General features: G+C 39.0%; 2 protein-coding genes across 10 annotated transcripts in view; one reads left to right on the top strand and one right to left on the bottom strand.

The window, feature by feature from the left end:
* HPGDS (hematopoietic prostaglandin D synthase) overlaps nucleotides 1-15,828 on the top strand; it is a 159,037-nt gene that overhangs the window by 76,446 nt on the left and 66,763 nt on the right. The gene's annotated exons all lie outside the window — the stretch shown is intronic.
* On the bottom strand, nucleotides 3,043-9,674 carry LOC309660802 (uncharacterized protein; the record flags this gene model as incomplete). The annotated part of the gene is made up of 3 exons (XM_082461930.1): nucleotides 9,635-9,674; nucleotides 7,666-7,741; nucleotides 3,043-3,322 (listed from the first exon to the last, which is right to left on the bottom strand). Exons 1-3 carry the CDS (start codon nucleotides 9,669-9,671, stop codon nucleotides 3,043-3,045), a joined length of 393 nt encoding a protein of 130 aa, XP_082318056.1. The 5' UTR covers nucleotides 9,672-9,674.

Below are 15,828 nucleotides of genomic sequence, written 5' to 3'. Positions count from 1 at the left end.
TTCCTTAATTTCTCTTTAAGATTTTTCATCATTAGTGTATAGGAATGCAAGAGATTTCTGTGGCATTAATTTTTTTTCCTGCAACATTACCAAGTTCATTGATTTGCTCTAGTAGTTTTCTGGTGGCAATTTAGGATTCTCTATGTATAGTATCGTGTCACCTGCAAACAGTGACAGTTTTACTTCTTTTCCAATTTGTATTCCTTTTATTTCTTTTTCTTCTCTGATTGCCATGACTAGGACTTCCAAGACTATGTTGAATAATAGTGGTGAAAGTGGACATCATTGTCTTGTTCCTGATCTTAGAGGAAATGCTTTCAGTTTTTCACCATTGAGAATGATGTTTGCTGTGGGTTTGTTGTATATGGCCTTTATTATGTTGAGGTACGTTCCCTCTATGCCCACTTTCTGGAGAGTTTTTATCATAAATGGTTGTTGAATTTTCTCAACAGCTTTTTCTGCATCTACTGAGATGATCATATGGTTTTTCTTCTTCAATTTGTTAATATGGTTTATCACATTGATTGATTTGCACATATTGAAGAATCCTTGCATCCCTGGGATAAATCCCACTTGATCATGGTGTATGATCCTTTTAATGTGTTGTTGGATTCTGTTTGCTAGTATTTTGTTGAGGATTTTTGCATCTATATTCATCAGTGATATTGGTCTGTAATTTTCTAATTTTTGTAGTATTTTTGTCTGGTTTTGGTATCAGGGTGATGGTGGCCTCCTAGAATGAGTCTGGGAGTGTTCCTTCTTCTGCAATTTTTTGGAAGAGTTTGAGAAGGATGGGTGTTAGCTCTTCTCTAAATGTTTGATAGAATTCACCTGTGAAACCACCTGGCCCTGGACTTTTGTTTGTTGGAAGATTTTTAATCACAGTTTCTATTTCATTACTTCTGATTGGTCTGTTCATATTTTCTGTTTCTTCCTGGTTCAGTCTTGGAAGGTTATACCTTTCTAAGAATTTGTCCATTTCTTCCAGGTTGTCCGTTTTATTGGCATAGAGTTGCTTGTAGCAGTCTCTTAGGATGCTTTGTATTTCTGAGGTGTCTGTTGTAACTTCTCCTTTTTCATTTCTAATTTTATTGATTTGAGTCCTCTCCCTCTGTTTCTTGATGAGTCTGGCTAATGGTTTATCAATTTTGTTTATCTTCTCAAAGAACCAGCTTTTAGTTTTATTGATCTTTGCTATTGTTTTCTTTGTTTCTATCTCATTTATTTCTGCTCTGATCTTTTATGATTTATTTTCTTCTACTAACTTTGGATTTTGTTTGTTCTTCTTTCTCTAGTTCCTTTAGGTGTACGGTTAGATTGTTTACTTGAGACTTTTCTTGTTTCTTGAGGTAGGTTTGTATTGCTATAAACTTCCCTCTTAGAACTGCTTTTGCTGCATCCCATAGGTTTTGGGTCATCGTGTTTTCATTGTCATTTGTCTCTAGGTATTTTTTGATTTCCTCTTTGATTTCTTCAGTGATCTCCTGGTTATTTAGTAACGTATTGTTTAGCCCCCACGTGTTTGTGTTTTTTACGGTTTTTTTCCCTGTAATTGATTTCTAATCTCATAGCATTGTGGTCACAAAAGATGCTTGATATGATTTCAATTTTCTTAGATTTACTGAGGCTTGGTTTGTGACCCAAGATGTGATCTATCCTGGAGAATGTTCCGTGCGCACTTGAGAAGCAAGTGTAATCTTCTGTTTTTGGATGGAATGTCCTATAAATATCAATTACATCTATCTGGTCTATTGTGTCATTTAAAGCTTGTGTTTCCTTATTAATTTTCTGTTTGGATGATCTGTCCATTGGTGTCAGTGAGGTGTTAAAGTCCCCCAGTGTTATTGTGCTACTGTCTATTTCCTCTTTTATAGCTGTTAGCAGTTGCCTTATGTGTTGAGGTGCTCCTATGTTGGGTATATATATATTTATAATTGTTATATTTTCTTCTTGGATTGATCCATTGATCATTATGTAGTGTCCTTCCTTGTCTCTTGTAACATTCCTTATTTTAAATTCTATTTTATCTGATATGAGTATTGCTACTCCAGCTTTCTTTTGATTTCCATTTGCATAGAATACCCTTTTCCATCCCCTCACTCTCAGTCTGTGTGTCCCTAGGTCTGAAGTGGGTCTCTTGTAGACAGCATATATATGGGTCTTGTTTTTGTATCCATTCAGCGAGCCCATGTCTTTTGCTTGGAGCATTTAATCCATTCACGTTTAAGGTAATTATTGATATGTATGTTCCTATTACCATTTTCTTAATTGTTTTGGGTTTGTTTTTGTAGGTCCTTTTCTTCTCTTGTGTTTCCCACTTAGAGAAGTTCCTTTAGCATTTGTTGTAGAGCTGGTTTGGTGGTGCTGAATTCTCTTAGCTTTTGCTTGTCTCTAAAGCTTTTGATTTCTCTATCAAATCTGAATGAGGTCCTTGCCGGGTAAAGTAATCTTGGTTGTAGGTTCTTGCCTTTCATCACTTTAAGTATATCATGCCACTCCCTTCTGGCTTGTAGAGTTTCTGCTGAGAAATCAGCTGTTAACATTATGGGAGTTCCTTTGTATGTTATTTGTCATTTTTCCCTTGCTGCTTTCAATAATTTTTCTTTGTCTTTATTTTTTGCCAATTTGATTACTATGTGTCTTGGCACGTTTTTCCTTGGGTTTATCCTATATGGGACTCGCTGCGCTTCCTGGACTTGGGTGGCTATTTCCTTTGCCATGTTAGGGAAGTTTTTGAGTATAATCTCTTCAAATATTTTCTTGGGTGATTTCTCTCTCTCTTCTCCTTCTGGGACCCCTATAATGCGAATGTTGTTGTGTTTAATGTTGTCGCAGAGGTCTCTTAGGCTGTCTTCATTTCTTTTCATTCTTTTTTCTTTATTCTGTTCCACGGTAGTGAATTTCACCATTCTGTCTCCTAGGTCACTTATCCGTTCTTCTGCCTCAATTATTCTGCTATTGATTCCTTCTAGTGTAGTGTTCATTTCAGTTATTGTATTGATCATCTCTGTTTGTTTGTTCTTTAATTCTTCTAGGTCTTTGTTAAACATTTCTTGCATCTTCTCGATCTTTGCCTCCATTGTTTTTCCAAGGTCCTGGATCATCTTCACTATCATTATTCTGAATTCTTTTTTCTGGAAAGTTGCCTATCTCCACTTCATTTAGTTGTTTTTCTGGGGTTTTATCTTGTTCCTTCATGTGGTTTATAGCCCTCTGCCTTTTCATATTGTCTATCTTTCTGTGAATGTGGTTTTTGTTCCACAGGCTGCAGGATTGTAGTTCTTCTTGCTTCTGCTGTCTCTCCTCTGGTAGATGTGGCGATCTAAGAGGGAAATGTTTTTACCTTCTGTAGAAAAATGTACTGGAGTCAGTAAAATTCTCAACTACTAAGACATCCCTTCTGAAAAAGCAAAATAAAAACGAAAATTCCCCCCAGCAAAAACACATGAAAATCTGCTTGGGGGGAAACATCACATCTGATTGTTTTGACTCATAAAAGATTTTGAGTTCTCGAGTATTCTCTGCAGCTCTACCCTGCTCTCATTGCTGGCAAATGGTAAAGCAGTTTACATTCTTAAGAGATATTGAAGGAAGGAGACTCTATAATGCCTCTCAGGAATTTGTTCAGTACTTTACAACCTTTGCTGTCAGGAAACTATTCTTCATATTTAACCAAAATCCCACAAGCCGAAGATTAGACCCATTTCCTCTGATTTAGTCCTCAGTGGAGATTGGTAACAGCTGGTCACCCTCTGCCTAATATTCCTTTATAAATTGGAAGGCTGAGGTCATTCCACAATCTTCCCTTCTTCTGGGTAATGATCCCATTCATTTAACCTGTTCTCATATCACCTATTTGCAAACCCTGAATTATCTTAGTTCATGCCTGGGAATTCAAAGTTTTTCTTATCTCTAATACGTTGTATACAAGACACTTTAATGTATGTACCAGAGTTGAGAGTAATTTCATTCCTCTGTTACAACTAAGTTCTTAAGATCCTGTATCATATACACTTTTAAATAATATTCTGCATTTCTACTATGTCATTATCTGTGTTCTCTGTGATTACTCTCTTCTTTTTAGCTACGCCACACATTCTTAAATTTAGTGTATTTTTTCTTCTGTATTTGGATCACTTTATGAACATGAATCTTTAAACTGAATTCCATTTTTTTCTGGCTGGGACAAAATATCTTATTGTCATGGCAAATATCTTATTCTAATTTGAAATTACCTATGATTTTAATTTATATGCTCTATATTCCATTAATGTGATCATCAAATAAAATATGAAAAAAACCCAACTAGATTAGACATAAACTCCACAAAATATCTGGCTTCTAGGTCAGTGTTACCTTTGAGGACTGTTCATTTTTTCCCTAGGAAAATATTTCCATTGGACAATAATATTAGCTAGGCAATCTTTGGGGGCAACACACATACATATTCTGTTTGGGGGTGTTAATCTGCTTTGCTGCTGCACCGAGTTTGTTCCTCAAGCATCATTTTCTTTGCCTTCTGTGGACAGATGAGAAATGGCTCACTGTGAGCTTTTGCCATTTGGCTTTGGTGTATGCTGGCCTGCTGTGCAGCAGGGTTTTGTCAGAGTATCTTACTCCTCTTGTGTGCCACCAAACCGTGGCTACAAGCTGTTGCCAAAGAAATTCTTACCATAACCACAAAAAGCAGTATGTGCAGAAAGCTTGCCTATAGTCTGACAGAAAAATCACTGAAAGGAGGAGTTGACGTTCATGCCAGAGTGTATTTTTCTGGGGTCATAATTTCCATTCCCACAGTGATCCTATTCAAGTCAAGATAAATTACACCTATTCTAACTAGTTCTGTCATTCTGGTCTCCAGAAAAGCTAGATTGGTCCCACAGGCTATTTTTCCACAAAGCCATGCTTCTTATTTTTCTTTTGTTCCTAAGGTGTTTGCCAGTTGATTTTCTAATGATTAAATTTAGCTCTTTGGAGGGAAGAGTTGTTGAACTTTTAAACCTACAGTTTCTAAGGGGTATTTGGAAGGAAGAGGCATTAAACTCTTTACTTTATAATTTCTAAAGAGTCCCTTTCTTTTGTAGAAAGACAGGCACTGCATTGACTCTTACTGACAGGATTTACAGTTAACCAAAAATACTAAAGATCAGCATTTTAAAACCAAGGCAATAAATCAGTTCCTGATTTTTGTCTTTAAAAAACATATAACCATGGAATATGAAACTTTCCAGGGAAGTTCTCTTCTCTATTCCAAAGGCAGACTTACAGAGAATGCTCTATTTTAAAGTGATCATGAATTAGAGCAATCACCTCATTGCTCTGAGTTGAAAAATAGTCTGTATCTCTTAGTGTTCATTCAGACCTACATTTCACAAAATGACTTAAAGCTGTTTCCAAATTTAACACTGTTAAATTTTTAAAAATGAAACCATAATTTGAGGTTACAAGGTTTTCATTTAGACATGTCTCATTTGAACTTACAGCTCCCTTATGAAATTGAAAATCATTCATATCAATGGTTTTCAAAGTTGTTTGCTTGCATAGCCCCTAGAGGATTTCTATTCATTTATTCAACAAATATTTTTTTGAGCATCTTCTATGGACAGGTGCTATTCTATGTTTTTGGGGTACATCAGTAAACAAAAACCAAGATCCTACCTTCAAGGAGCTTACAGTTTAGAAACAGATAATAAACATAATAAAGAAATTAAATAGTATGTTTGAAGGTGATGTGTGCTATGGAAAAAAAAAAGTAGAAGAGGAAAAACAGAGGTCAGGAATGCAAAAGCAAGGGAATACATTGGGAAGTTTGTAATATTAATAAGATTTGAGCAGTGCATTAAAAGAGGGGAGAAGTCAGGAATTCCCTGGCGGTCCAGTGGTTAGGACTCCACACTTCCACTGCAGGGGGCACAGGTTTGATCCCTGGTCGTGGAACTAAGATCCTGTGAGCCACGTGGCATGGCCAAAAGAAAAAAAAAAAAGGAAGGGGGATATTGGAAGATCACTCCAGACAAAGGAGAAATCCTGTGCACAGACCCTAATATGGGAGCTTGCTGGACATGTTCAAGGGTGTCGGCGTTTCTGGAATATGGTAAGTAGTAGGGACAGGTAAAAGAGGAATTCAGAGAGGCAATGGGAGGCCAGATCCTGAGGGAACTTGGCAGCCATTATATGGACTTTGGTTTTAACTCTGAGTAAGACGGAGGAAGAGGGCACTGGAGGGTTTTAAGACAGGAATAACATGACCTGAACTGCATTTTTTCTTCCAGTTTTACTGAGATATAATTGACATAGAGCACTGTATACGTTTAAGGTGTACCGCAAAATAATTTGACTTACATACCTCACGAAATGGTTATCACAATTAAGTTTAGATAACATCCATCATCTCATAAAGATACAAACATTTTTAAAGGATCATTGTGGTTACTTTGTTGAAAATAGACTGTATAGCAGCAAAGGTAGAAGTAGGGAGACCTCTAAGGAGGGTATTGAACAATTCAAGTGAGAAAGGATGGTGTCTCAGAAAAGGCTAGTGAGAAGTCTGATTATGGACTTTTTGGAAGGTGAGTTACAAGATTTCTAGATGCACTGAATGTGCAACATGAAAGAAAGGAAGGAGTAAAGGATGGCTCAGGGCTTTTGATGTAAATAAATATCTATACACAACATAAAGTTTGTAGATAAGCCTGAAGTTCAAGAGAGAGGACTGGGATAGCAACGTACAATTGAGAGTCATTGGTAATATGATAGACTATGTTATTTAAGGCCATGAGGTTGAATGAGATCACAAAGGGTGTGTGTGTTGAGAACAATCAAGGATCAAGGACTGGGTCATATGGCGGACCAACATTTTGAGGTTGGAGTGAAGAGGAAGAAAAAACAAAGGAGACTGGGAAAGAGAGACCAGTGAGGGAGAAAGAACACCAAGGCGATATATAGCTAAGAGAAAAATTTATATCAAGGAAGAAAGATTAATCAATTACTATATTAAATCCTACCGGTAGATCAAGGAAGATGAAGCAGAAATGATCAATGGATTTAATAACTGTGAAAGTCATTAGTGAACTTTATAATAAACTTTTGGTGTAATGTTGGGTGAAAGCCTAACTTTGTAGCATTTCATAGGTTAAGGAGAGAATTGGAGAAAAGGAATCAGGGGAAGCAAGTATAGACAATTTTTGAGGAGTCTTATTAGAAATGAGAGCAAAAAATGGATAGTAGTTTTCAGAGTAAGTGAGGTTAAAAATAGGGTATTTTAAAGATAGAAAAAGAAAACCTCAGCATGTTTGGATACTGATAGGAAATTTGGTAGATAGTAAAAAATTGATTATGTGAGAAGAGGTGGAATTGCTAGTCTCAGTTCTTGACTAGGGAGAGAGAGGGTGGGAGCTATGCCCAAGTGGCGGAATTGGTTTTCCACCATAGCATGATAGTTATCTATACTATCGGCTGGGAAAGCAGAGGATATGGTTACATTTATTGGTGGGTGAATTTGTATGGTGGTGGGAGACTGTGGAGGTGTTGCAGTTACTGGAAATGGCAAGGTCTAATCTATGATCCTGGAAGTTAGTGGCTAAAGTAGGATGAAGCACGAGATCATTGGAGGAGAAGAGTTTAAGAAACTGAATTCACTGACTGGATGAAATAATGTACTGTCACCTTTGGTAGGCGTTACTGATGCTGTCTTTGCTTGTTCTCATCGCACTGTCCCTCAGATGAAATTTACTTTTGTTGCCTATAATTAGGGGAGAGAAAAATTATCATTAAACAAAAAAAGTCATCACTCTAGCTACTCCTACTCTACAATATATCTAAATTCAGAACATTCCAGCATGGACCAAAACCTCTATTTCTAACACCACTCACAGAAATATGTATAAATCAGGGATATATAAAGTCCTACCATGGATTTATGGTGCTTTGCTCAAATAAGGCTTCACTGACAGCAATATTTTCAGCCTTTCTTATATTTGGCACTCTCAGAGATTTTTACACCCTGGCACAATGTACATAGTAAAATTCAGTATGGCTGAACTACTCACCTCACTTTTATACTGTGAAAGGGAAAGTGGGAGAGGAAAATTGGCATGACTCCTTGAGGCAGATCAGTTTTAAGGAAAAGTACATATGAAAGTTGAGAATAAGGAAATTGATTCCCTTAAAACTTTCCATGTTCACATCCTGCATGAGAAGTCTTTGTGTGCCTTAGTTTTCAGGTCACCGATATAGATAGTTGAAAATTTAAAACAATTTGGTTCATTAACACTCTGTCTGGAAAAAAAAATCTGTCACAGCTTAACATATTCAAGATGAATGGTTAGTTCAATTAAAGCAGAGGGCAAATGAAACAAAAAACAAGTTGGAGCTCTCCAGAAAGAAAGGACTTTATTTTCCTAAATGAATAACTATATTATCTTTTAGATAACATTTCCACTGGGTGTTCATTCTTGGAATTTTATGACTCTGTATGGTGCTTGACTGGCTGGAACAGTAAATCCAAGGACGGCAATAAACCCATACTCCAGAGCAGGAGAGACTCAAGGAAACTTGCCCCAACAGTAGCGGTTGACAACACAGATTTACTCTTGCAGAAAAGCCTGTATCCAGGGGTTTCAATGGTCTTCAAATACAGTTTAAGCAAACACCAACATGGGCATTAGTACAAACTGAAGTACCTGGGTATCCCAACAGGTTGATAGAGGCTGCAACATAGATTGAAGCAAGGCTATTTAGAATCTGAGTCATACAGATAATCACCATGAGGGAAGCTTATCCATGGGTAGCTGAGCTTCCAGTCAACAAAGCCAACAATCTGCAACTTGACTGAGAAGTTACCTCTGCAGCTTTTATCAAGATATGTCTTTCTGTAGAAGGAGAGGATAACAATTCTCACTGATAAATGGAGAATATCAAGTGGAGACTATTTGCTTCAATTAAGAGATTTCTGGACATCCCAGGGCATCTCTGCCTTCAGCCAGACCAACTCCTTCTCTTGCTAGACTCTGGTAATGGGTCTAATGCACATTCCACTTGAAAGTAACTGATGAACAGACAGTGGCAAGAACCACCATGAGTTTAGCAACACTTGGACATTTTACTACTTTTAAGAGCATCTACATAAATTGGAGAATTACTAATACATATATCTGTATGATATTTTATTTATTCTGAAAAAAGTTAGTGTTTGATAGACTCCTTACTTAATTTCAAAACCTCCTATTGTCAAGTGGGTTAGAAATGGAAAGTCATTGTTCTAATCTAATTCCTTCCAACCTTCTTGTATTACCTTGATTCAAGGAAGCCTCATTCCCCAATAGTCAGTATTGAAGTATGTCATCTATACTCATGATTCTAAAACTGACTGAGCCTTCTGAGAGATTTATAAGGAAACCTCTCTACAAATCTTGAAATGTGGTGATCAGCACATGGGCTCCTTGTAAACTTGATCTGAAGTTTTCATTTCAGAAAGAGACAATATGGAATTTGTGAAAACACAATTCTATGAAATGTTTAAAATCTTTGTATTAAAAAGTGTTTTGTCATCAATCCCTGGCACCTTTACCAATTTTTTTTTTAAAAACTGTTTTGTCAAGAGTTTCCAAGATAGGATTAAGACCTGAATACTTACACTTAGATGAAAACATAGGCAGAACACTCTTTGACATAAATCACAGCAGGATCTTTTTTGACCCACCTCCTAGAGTAATGAAAATAAAAACAAAAATTAACAAATGAGACCCGACATAGGAGCACCTCAATACACAAGGCAAATGCTAACACCTATAAAAGAGGAAACCGACAGTAATGCAATAACAGTGGGGGACATTTAACACCTCACTTACACCAATGGACAGATCATCCAGACAGAAAATTTATTAGGAAACACAAGCTTTACATGACACAATAGACCAGATAGATGTAATTGATATTTATAGGACATTCCATCCAAAAACAGCAGATTACACATTCTTCTCAAGTGCACATGGAATATTCTTGAGGATAGATAACATCTTGGGTCACAAATCAAGCCTCAGTAAATCTAAGAAAATTGAAATCATATCAAGCATCTTTTCCAACCACAGTGCTATGAGACTAGAAATCAATTATAGGGAAAAAAAATGTAAAAAACACAAACACATGGAAGCTGAACAATCCACTACTAAATAACCAACAGATCACTGAAGAAATCAAAGAGGAAATTAAAAAATACCTAGAGACAAATGACAGCGAAAACACGACGACCAAAAACCTATGGGATTCAGCAAAGCAGTTCTAAGAGGGAAGTTTATAGCTATACAATCCTACCTCAAGAAACAAGAAAAATCTCAGATAAACAACCTAAACTTACACCTAAAGCAATTAGAGAAAGAAGAACAAAAAAACCCCCAAAATTAGCAGAAGGAAAGAAATCATAAAGATCAGATCAGAAATAAATGAAAAAGAAATGAAGGAAATAATAGCAAAGATCAATAAAACTAAAAGCTGGTTCTTTGAGAAGATAAACAAAATTGATAAACCATTAGCCAGACTCATCAAGCAAAAAAGGGAGAAGACTCAAATCAACAGAATTAGAAATGAAAAAGGAGAAGTAACAACTGACACTGCAGAAATACAAAGGATCATGAGCTACTACTACAAGCAACTATATGCCAATAAAATGAACAACCTGGAAGAAATGGACAAATTCTTAGAAAAGCACAACCTTGGGAGACTGAACCAGGAAGGAATAGCAAATATAAACAGACCAATCACAAGCACTGAAATTGAAACTGTGATTAAATATCTTCCAACAAGAAAAAGTCCAGGACCAGATGGCTTCACAGGCGAATTCTCTCAAACATTTAGAGAAGAGCTAACACATATCCTTCTCAAACTCTTCCAAAATATTGCAGAGGGAGGAACACTCCCAAACTCATTCTACGAGGCCACCAACTCCCTGATACCAAAACCAGACAAAGATGTCACAAAAAAAGAAAACTACAGACCAATATCACAGATGAACATAGATACAAAAATCCTCAACAAAATACTAGCAAACAGAATCCAACAGCACGTTAAAAGGATCATACACCATGATCAAGTGGGGTTTAACCCAGGAATGCAAGCATTCTTCAATATATGCAAATCATTCAATGTGATACACCATATTAACAAACTGAAGGAGAAAAACCATATGAACATCTCAATAGATGCAGAAATAGCTTTAGACAAAATTCAACACCCATTTGTGACAAAAACTCTCCAGAAAGTAGGCATAGAGGGAACTTACCTCAACATAATAAAGGCCATATATGACAAACCCACAGCCAACATCATTCTCAATGACGAAAAACTGAAACCATTTCCTCTAAAATCAGGAAAAGACGAGGATGTCCATTCTCACCACTATTATTCAACATAGTTTTGGAAATTTTAGCTACATCATTCAGAGAAGAAAAAGAAATAAAAGGAATCTAAATTGGAAAAGAAGAAGTAATGTTGTTACTGTTTGCAGATAACGTGATACTATACGTAGTGAATCCTAAGGATGCTACCAGAGAACTACTAGAGCTAATCAATGAATATGGTAAAATAGCAGGATATAAAATGAATGCACAGTAATCTCTTGCATTCCTATACACTAATGATGAAAAATCTGAAAGAGAAATTAAGGAAACACTCCCATTTACCATTGCAACAAAAAGAATAAAATACCTAGGAAAAAACCTACCTAAGGAGACAAAAGATCTGTATGTAGAAAACTATAAGACACTGATGAAAGAAATTAAAGATGATACAAACAGATGGAGAGATATACCATGCTCTTGGATTGGAAGAATCAACATCGTGAAAAGGACTATACTATCCGAAGCAATCTACAGATTCAATGCAATCTCTGTTCAAACTACCAATGGCATTTTTCACAGAACTAGAACAAAAAGTTTCACAATTTGTATGGAAACACAAAAGACCCCGAATATCCAAAGCAATCTTGAGAAAGAAAAACGGAGCTGGAGAAATCAGGCTCCTGGACTTCAGATTATAATACAAAGCTACAGTAATCAAGAAAGTATAGTACTGGCACAAAAACAGAAATATAGATCAATGGAACAGGATAGAAAGCCCATAGATAATCCCACGCACATATGGTCACCTTATCTTTGATAAAGGAGGCAAGAATATACAATGGAGAAAAGACAGCCTCTTCAATAAGTGGTGCTGGGAACACTGGACAGCTACATGTAAAAGAATGAAGTTAGGACACTTCCTACCACCATACACAAAAATAAACTCAAAATGGATTAAAGACCTAAATGTAAGGCCAGACACTATAAAACTCTTAGTGTTTTAGTGAAACACTTAGTGAAAATATAGGCAGAACATTCTATGACATAAATCACAGCAAGATCCTTTTTGATCCAACCCCTAGAGAAATGGAAATAAAAGCAAAAATAAGCAAATGGGACCTAATGAAACTTAAAACTTTTGCACAGCAAAGGAAACCATAAACAAGACGAAAAGACAACCCTCAGAACAGGAGAAAATATTTGCAAACGAAGCAACAGACAAAGGATTAATTTCCAAAATATACAAGAAGCTCATGAAGCTCAATATCAAAAATACAAAGAACCCAATCCATTAACGGGCAGAAGTTGTAAACAGACGTTTTTCCAAAGAAGATATAGAGATTGCCAACAAGCACATGAAAGGATGCTCAACATCACTAATCATTAGAGAAATGCAAATCAAAACTACAATGAGTTATCACCTCACACTGGTCAGAATGGCCATCATCAAAAAATTTACAAACAGTAAATGCTGGAGAGGGTGTGGAGAAAAGGGAACACTCTTGCACTGTTGGTGGGAATGTAAATTGATACAGCCACTATGGAGAACAGTATGGACGTTCCTTAAAAAACTAAAAATAGAACTACCATACGACCCAGCAATCCCACTACTGGGCATACACCCTGAGAAAACCATAATTCAAAAAGAGTCATCTAACACAATGTTCATTGCTGCTTTATTTACAATAGCCAGGACATGGAAGCAACCTCAGTGTCCATCAACAGATGAATGGATAAAGAAGACGTGACACATATATACAATGAAATATTACTCATCCATGAAAAGAAATGAATTGAGTTATTTGTAGTGAGGTGGATGGACCTAGAGTCTGTCATACAGAGTGAAGTAAGTCAGAAAGAGAAAAACTAATACCATATGCTAAGACATATATATGGAATCCAAAAAAAGAGAGAAAAAATGGTTCTGATGAACCTAAGGGCAGGACAGGAATAAAGACGTAGACGTAGAGAATGGACTTGAGGACACGAGGATGGGGAAGCGTAAGCTGGGACGAAGTGAGAGAGTGGCATTGACATATATACACCACCAAATGTAAAATAGATAGCTAGTGGGAAGCAGCTGCATCGCATGGGGAGATCAGCTCGGTGCTTTGTGACCACCTGGAGGGGTGGGATAGGGAAGGTGGGAGGGAAACGCAAGAGGGAGGGGATATGGGGACATATGTATACGTATAGCTGATTCACTTTGTTATACAGCAGCAACTAACACAACATTGTAAGGCAATTATACTCTGATAAAGATGTTAAAAAAAAAAAAAGACATGTATGTCAGGTCCACGAAGTATTTAAGCTTAACTTACAAACAGTGCTTGTGCAGGAAAACCTGGCTTAAAAGGCTGAGGAGAGACATTCCGTTTTCCTTCCAGCTGCTGATCTTGAGACCTTTTCCTTCTCTCCCTCCACCCTCCCTCCTGCCCTTCTTCGAGGCCAGCTTCTTCCTGACTATTCTCCCAGCACCACTTTAGTGTAAAACCTATGGCAAGAGAAGGGTGAGGGCCAAGGAAGAAGGGAAGCCGCTCCCCAATAGCCCCCTTGTCCTCCTCGCTGTCCCACTACCGGCTCATCTGTCCGCCGGATCTCCATTGCTAAGTCTAAGATCTCCTGCATCATCCAGAGCCTCCACCTTACCCTGATGCAGAGCTTCTACTCTGACTCCAACGGTGAAATGCCAAAAGGAAATGTTTGAGGAAAAATTCTGAACTTTCCTTTGAAGTATAGACCATCTTACCTCAGTCCATTTTGAACAGTACCTAAAAGGCCAACATTATCACTAAGTGGTCTTGTATTTCCTTAGAGTGTAAGTAAAAAGTACATAAGAGGCAGAAAAAAGGCCTCTTTAACCCCCAAAAGGGGCATAATTAGTAAAATTACGAGTTATAGGGGTGGGAAGATGGCGGAAGAGTAAGACGCGGAGATCACCTTCCTTCCCACAGATACAGTAGAAATACATCTACACGTGGAACTGCTCCTACAGAACACCCACTGAACGCTGGCAGAAGACGTCAGACCTCCCAAAAGGCAAGAAAATCCCCCCATACTTGGGTAGGGCAAAAGAAAAAAGAAATAACAGAGACAAAAGAATAGGGACGGCACCTGCACCAGTGGGAGGGAGCCGTGAAGGAAGAAAGATTTCCACGCACTAGGAAGCCCCTTCGCGGGCAGAGACTGCGGGTGGCGGAGGGGGAAGCTTCGGAGCCACGGAGGAGAGCGCAGCCACAGGGGTGCGGAGGGCAAAGCGGAGAGATTCCCGCACGGAGGATCGGTGCCGACCAGCACTCACCAGCCCGAGAGGCTTGTCTGCTCCCCCGCCGGGGCGGGCGGGGCTGGGAGCTGGGGCTCGGCTTCGGTCGGATCGCAGGGAGAGGACTGGGGTTGGCGGCATGAACACAGCCTGAAGGGGCTAGTGCGCCACGGCTAGCCGGGAGGGAGTCCGGGAAAAGGTCTGCAGCTGCCGAAGAGGCAAGAGACTTTTTCTTGCCTCTTTGTTTCCTGGTGCGCGAGGAGAGGGGATTCAGAGCGCCGCCTAAACGAGCTCCAGAGACAGGCGCGAGCCGCGGCCATCAGCGCGGACCCCAGAGACGGGCATGAGACTCTAAGGCTGCTGCTGCCGCCAGCAAGAATCCTGTGTGCGAGCACAGGTCATTCTCCACACCGCCCCTCCCAGGAGCCGGTGCAGCCCGCCAAGGCCAGGCTCCTGTGATCCGGGGACAACTTCCCCGGGAGAACACACGGCGCGCCTCAGGCTGCTGCAACGTCACGCCGGCCTCTGTCGCCGCAGGCTCACCCCGCCTCCTCCGTACCCCTCCCTCCCCCCGGCCTGAGTGAGCCAGAGCCCCCGAAGCAGCTGCTCCTTTAACCCCGTCCTGTCTGGGCGGGGAAAAGATGCCCTCAGGCGACCTACATGCAGAGGCAGGTCCAAATCCAAAGCTGAACCCCGGGAGCTGTACGAACAAAGAAGAGAAAGGGAAATCTCTCCCAGCAGCCTCAGAAGCAGTGGATTAAAACTCCACAAAAAACTTGATGTGCCTGCATCTGTGGAATCCCTGAATAGACAACGAATCATCCCAAATTCAGGAGGTGGACTTTGGGAGCAGGATATATTAATTTTTCCCCTTTTCCTTTTTTTGTGAGTGTATATGTGTATGCTTCTGGGTGAGATTTTGTCTGTATAGCTTTGCTCTATAATAGCTTTATTTGATTTCATTTTACTTTATCCTCTTTCTTTATTCCTTTCTATTTTTTCTCCCTTTTACTCTGAGCTGTGTGGATGAAAGGCTCTTGGTGCTCCAGCCAGGCATCAGGGCTGTGCCTCTGAGGTGGGAGAGCCAATTTCAGGACACTGGTCCACAAGAGACCTCCCAGCTCCATTGAATACCAAACCGCGAAAATCTCTCAGAGATCTCCATCTCAACATCAAGACCCAGCTTCACTCAACGACCAGCAAGCTACAGTGCTGGACACTCTATGCCAAACA

The sequence above is a fragment of the Balaenoptera physalus genome (assembly GCF_965194825.1).
Source record: "Balaenoptera physalus genome assembly, chromosome: 5".
In the NCBI taxonomy this organism is placed as follows: domain Eukaryota; kingdom Metazoa; phylum Chordata; class Mammalia; order Artiodactyla; family Balaenopteridae; genus Balaenoptera; species Balaenoptera physalus.
Note: the sequence above shows the minus strand (reverse complement) of the source record. Positions and strands in the feature narration are given on the sequence as shown.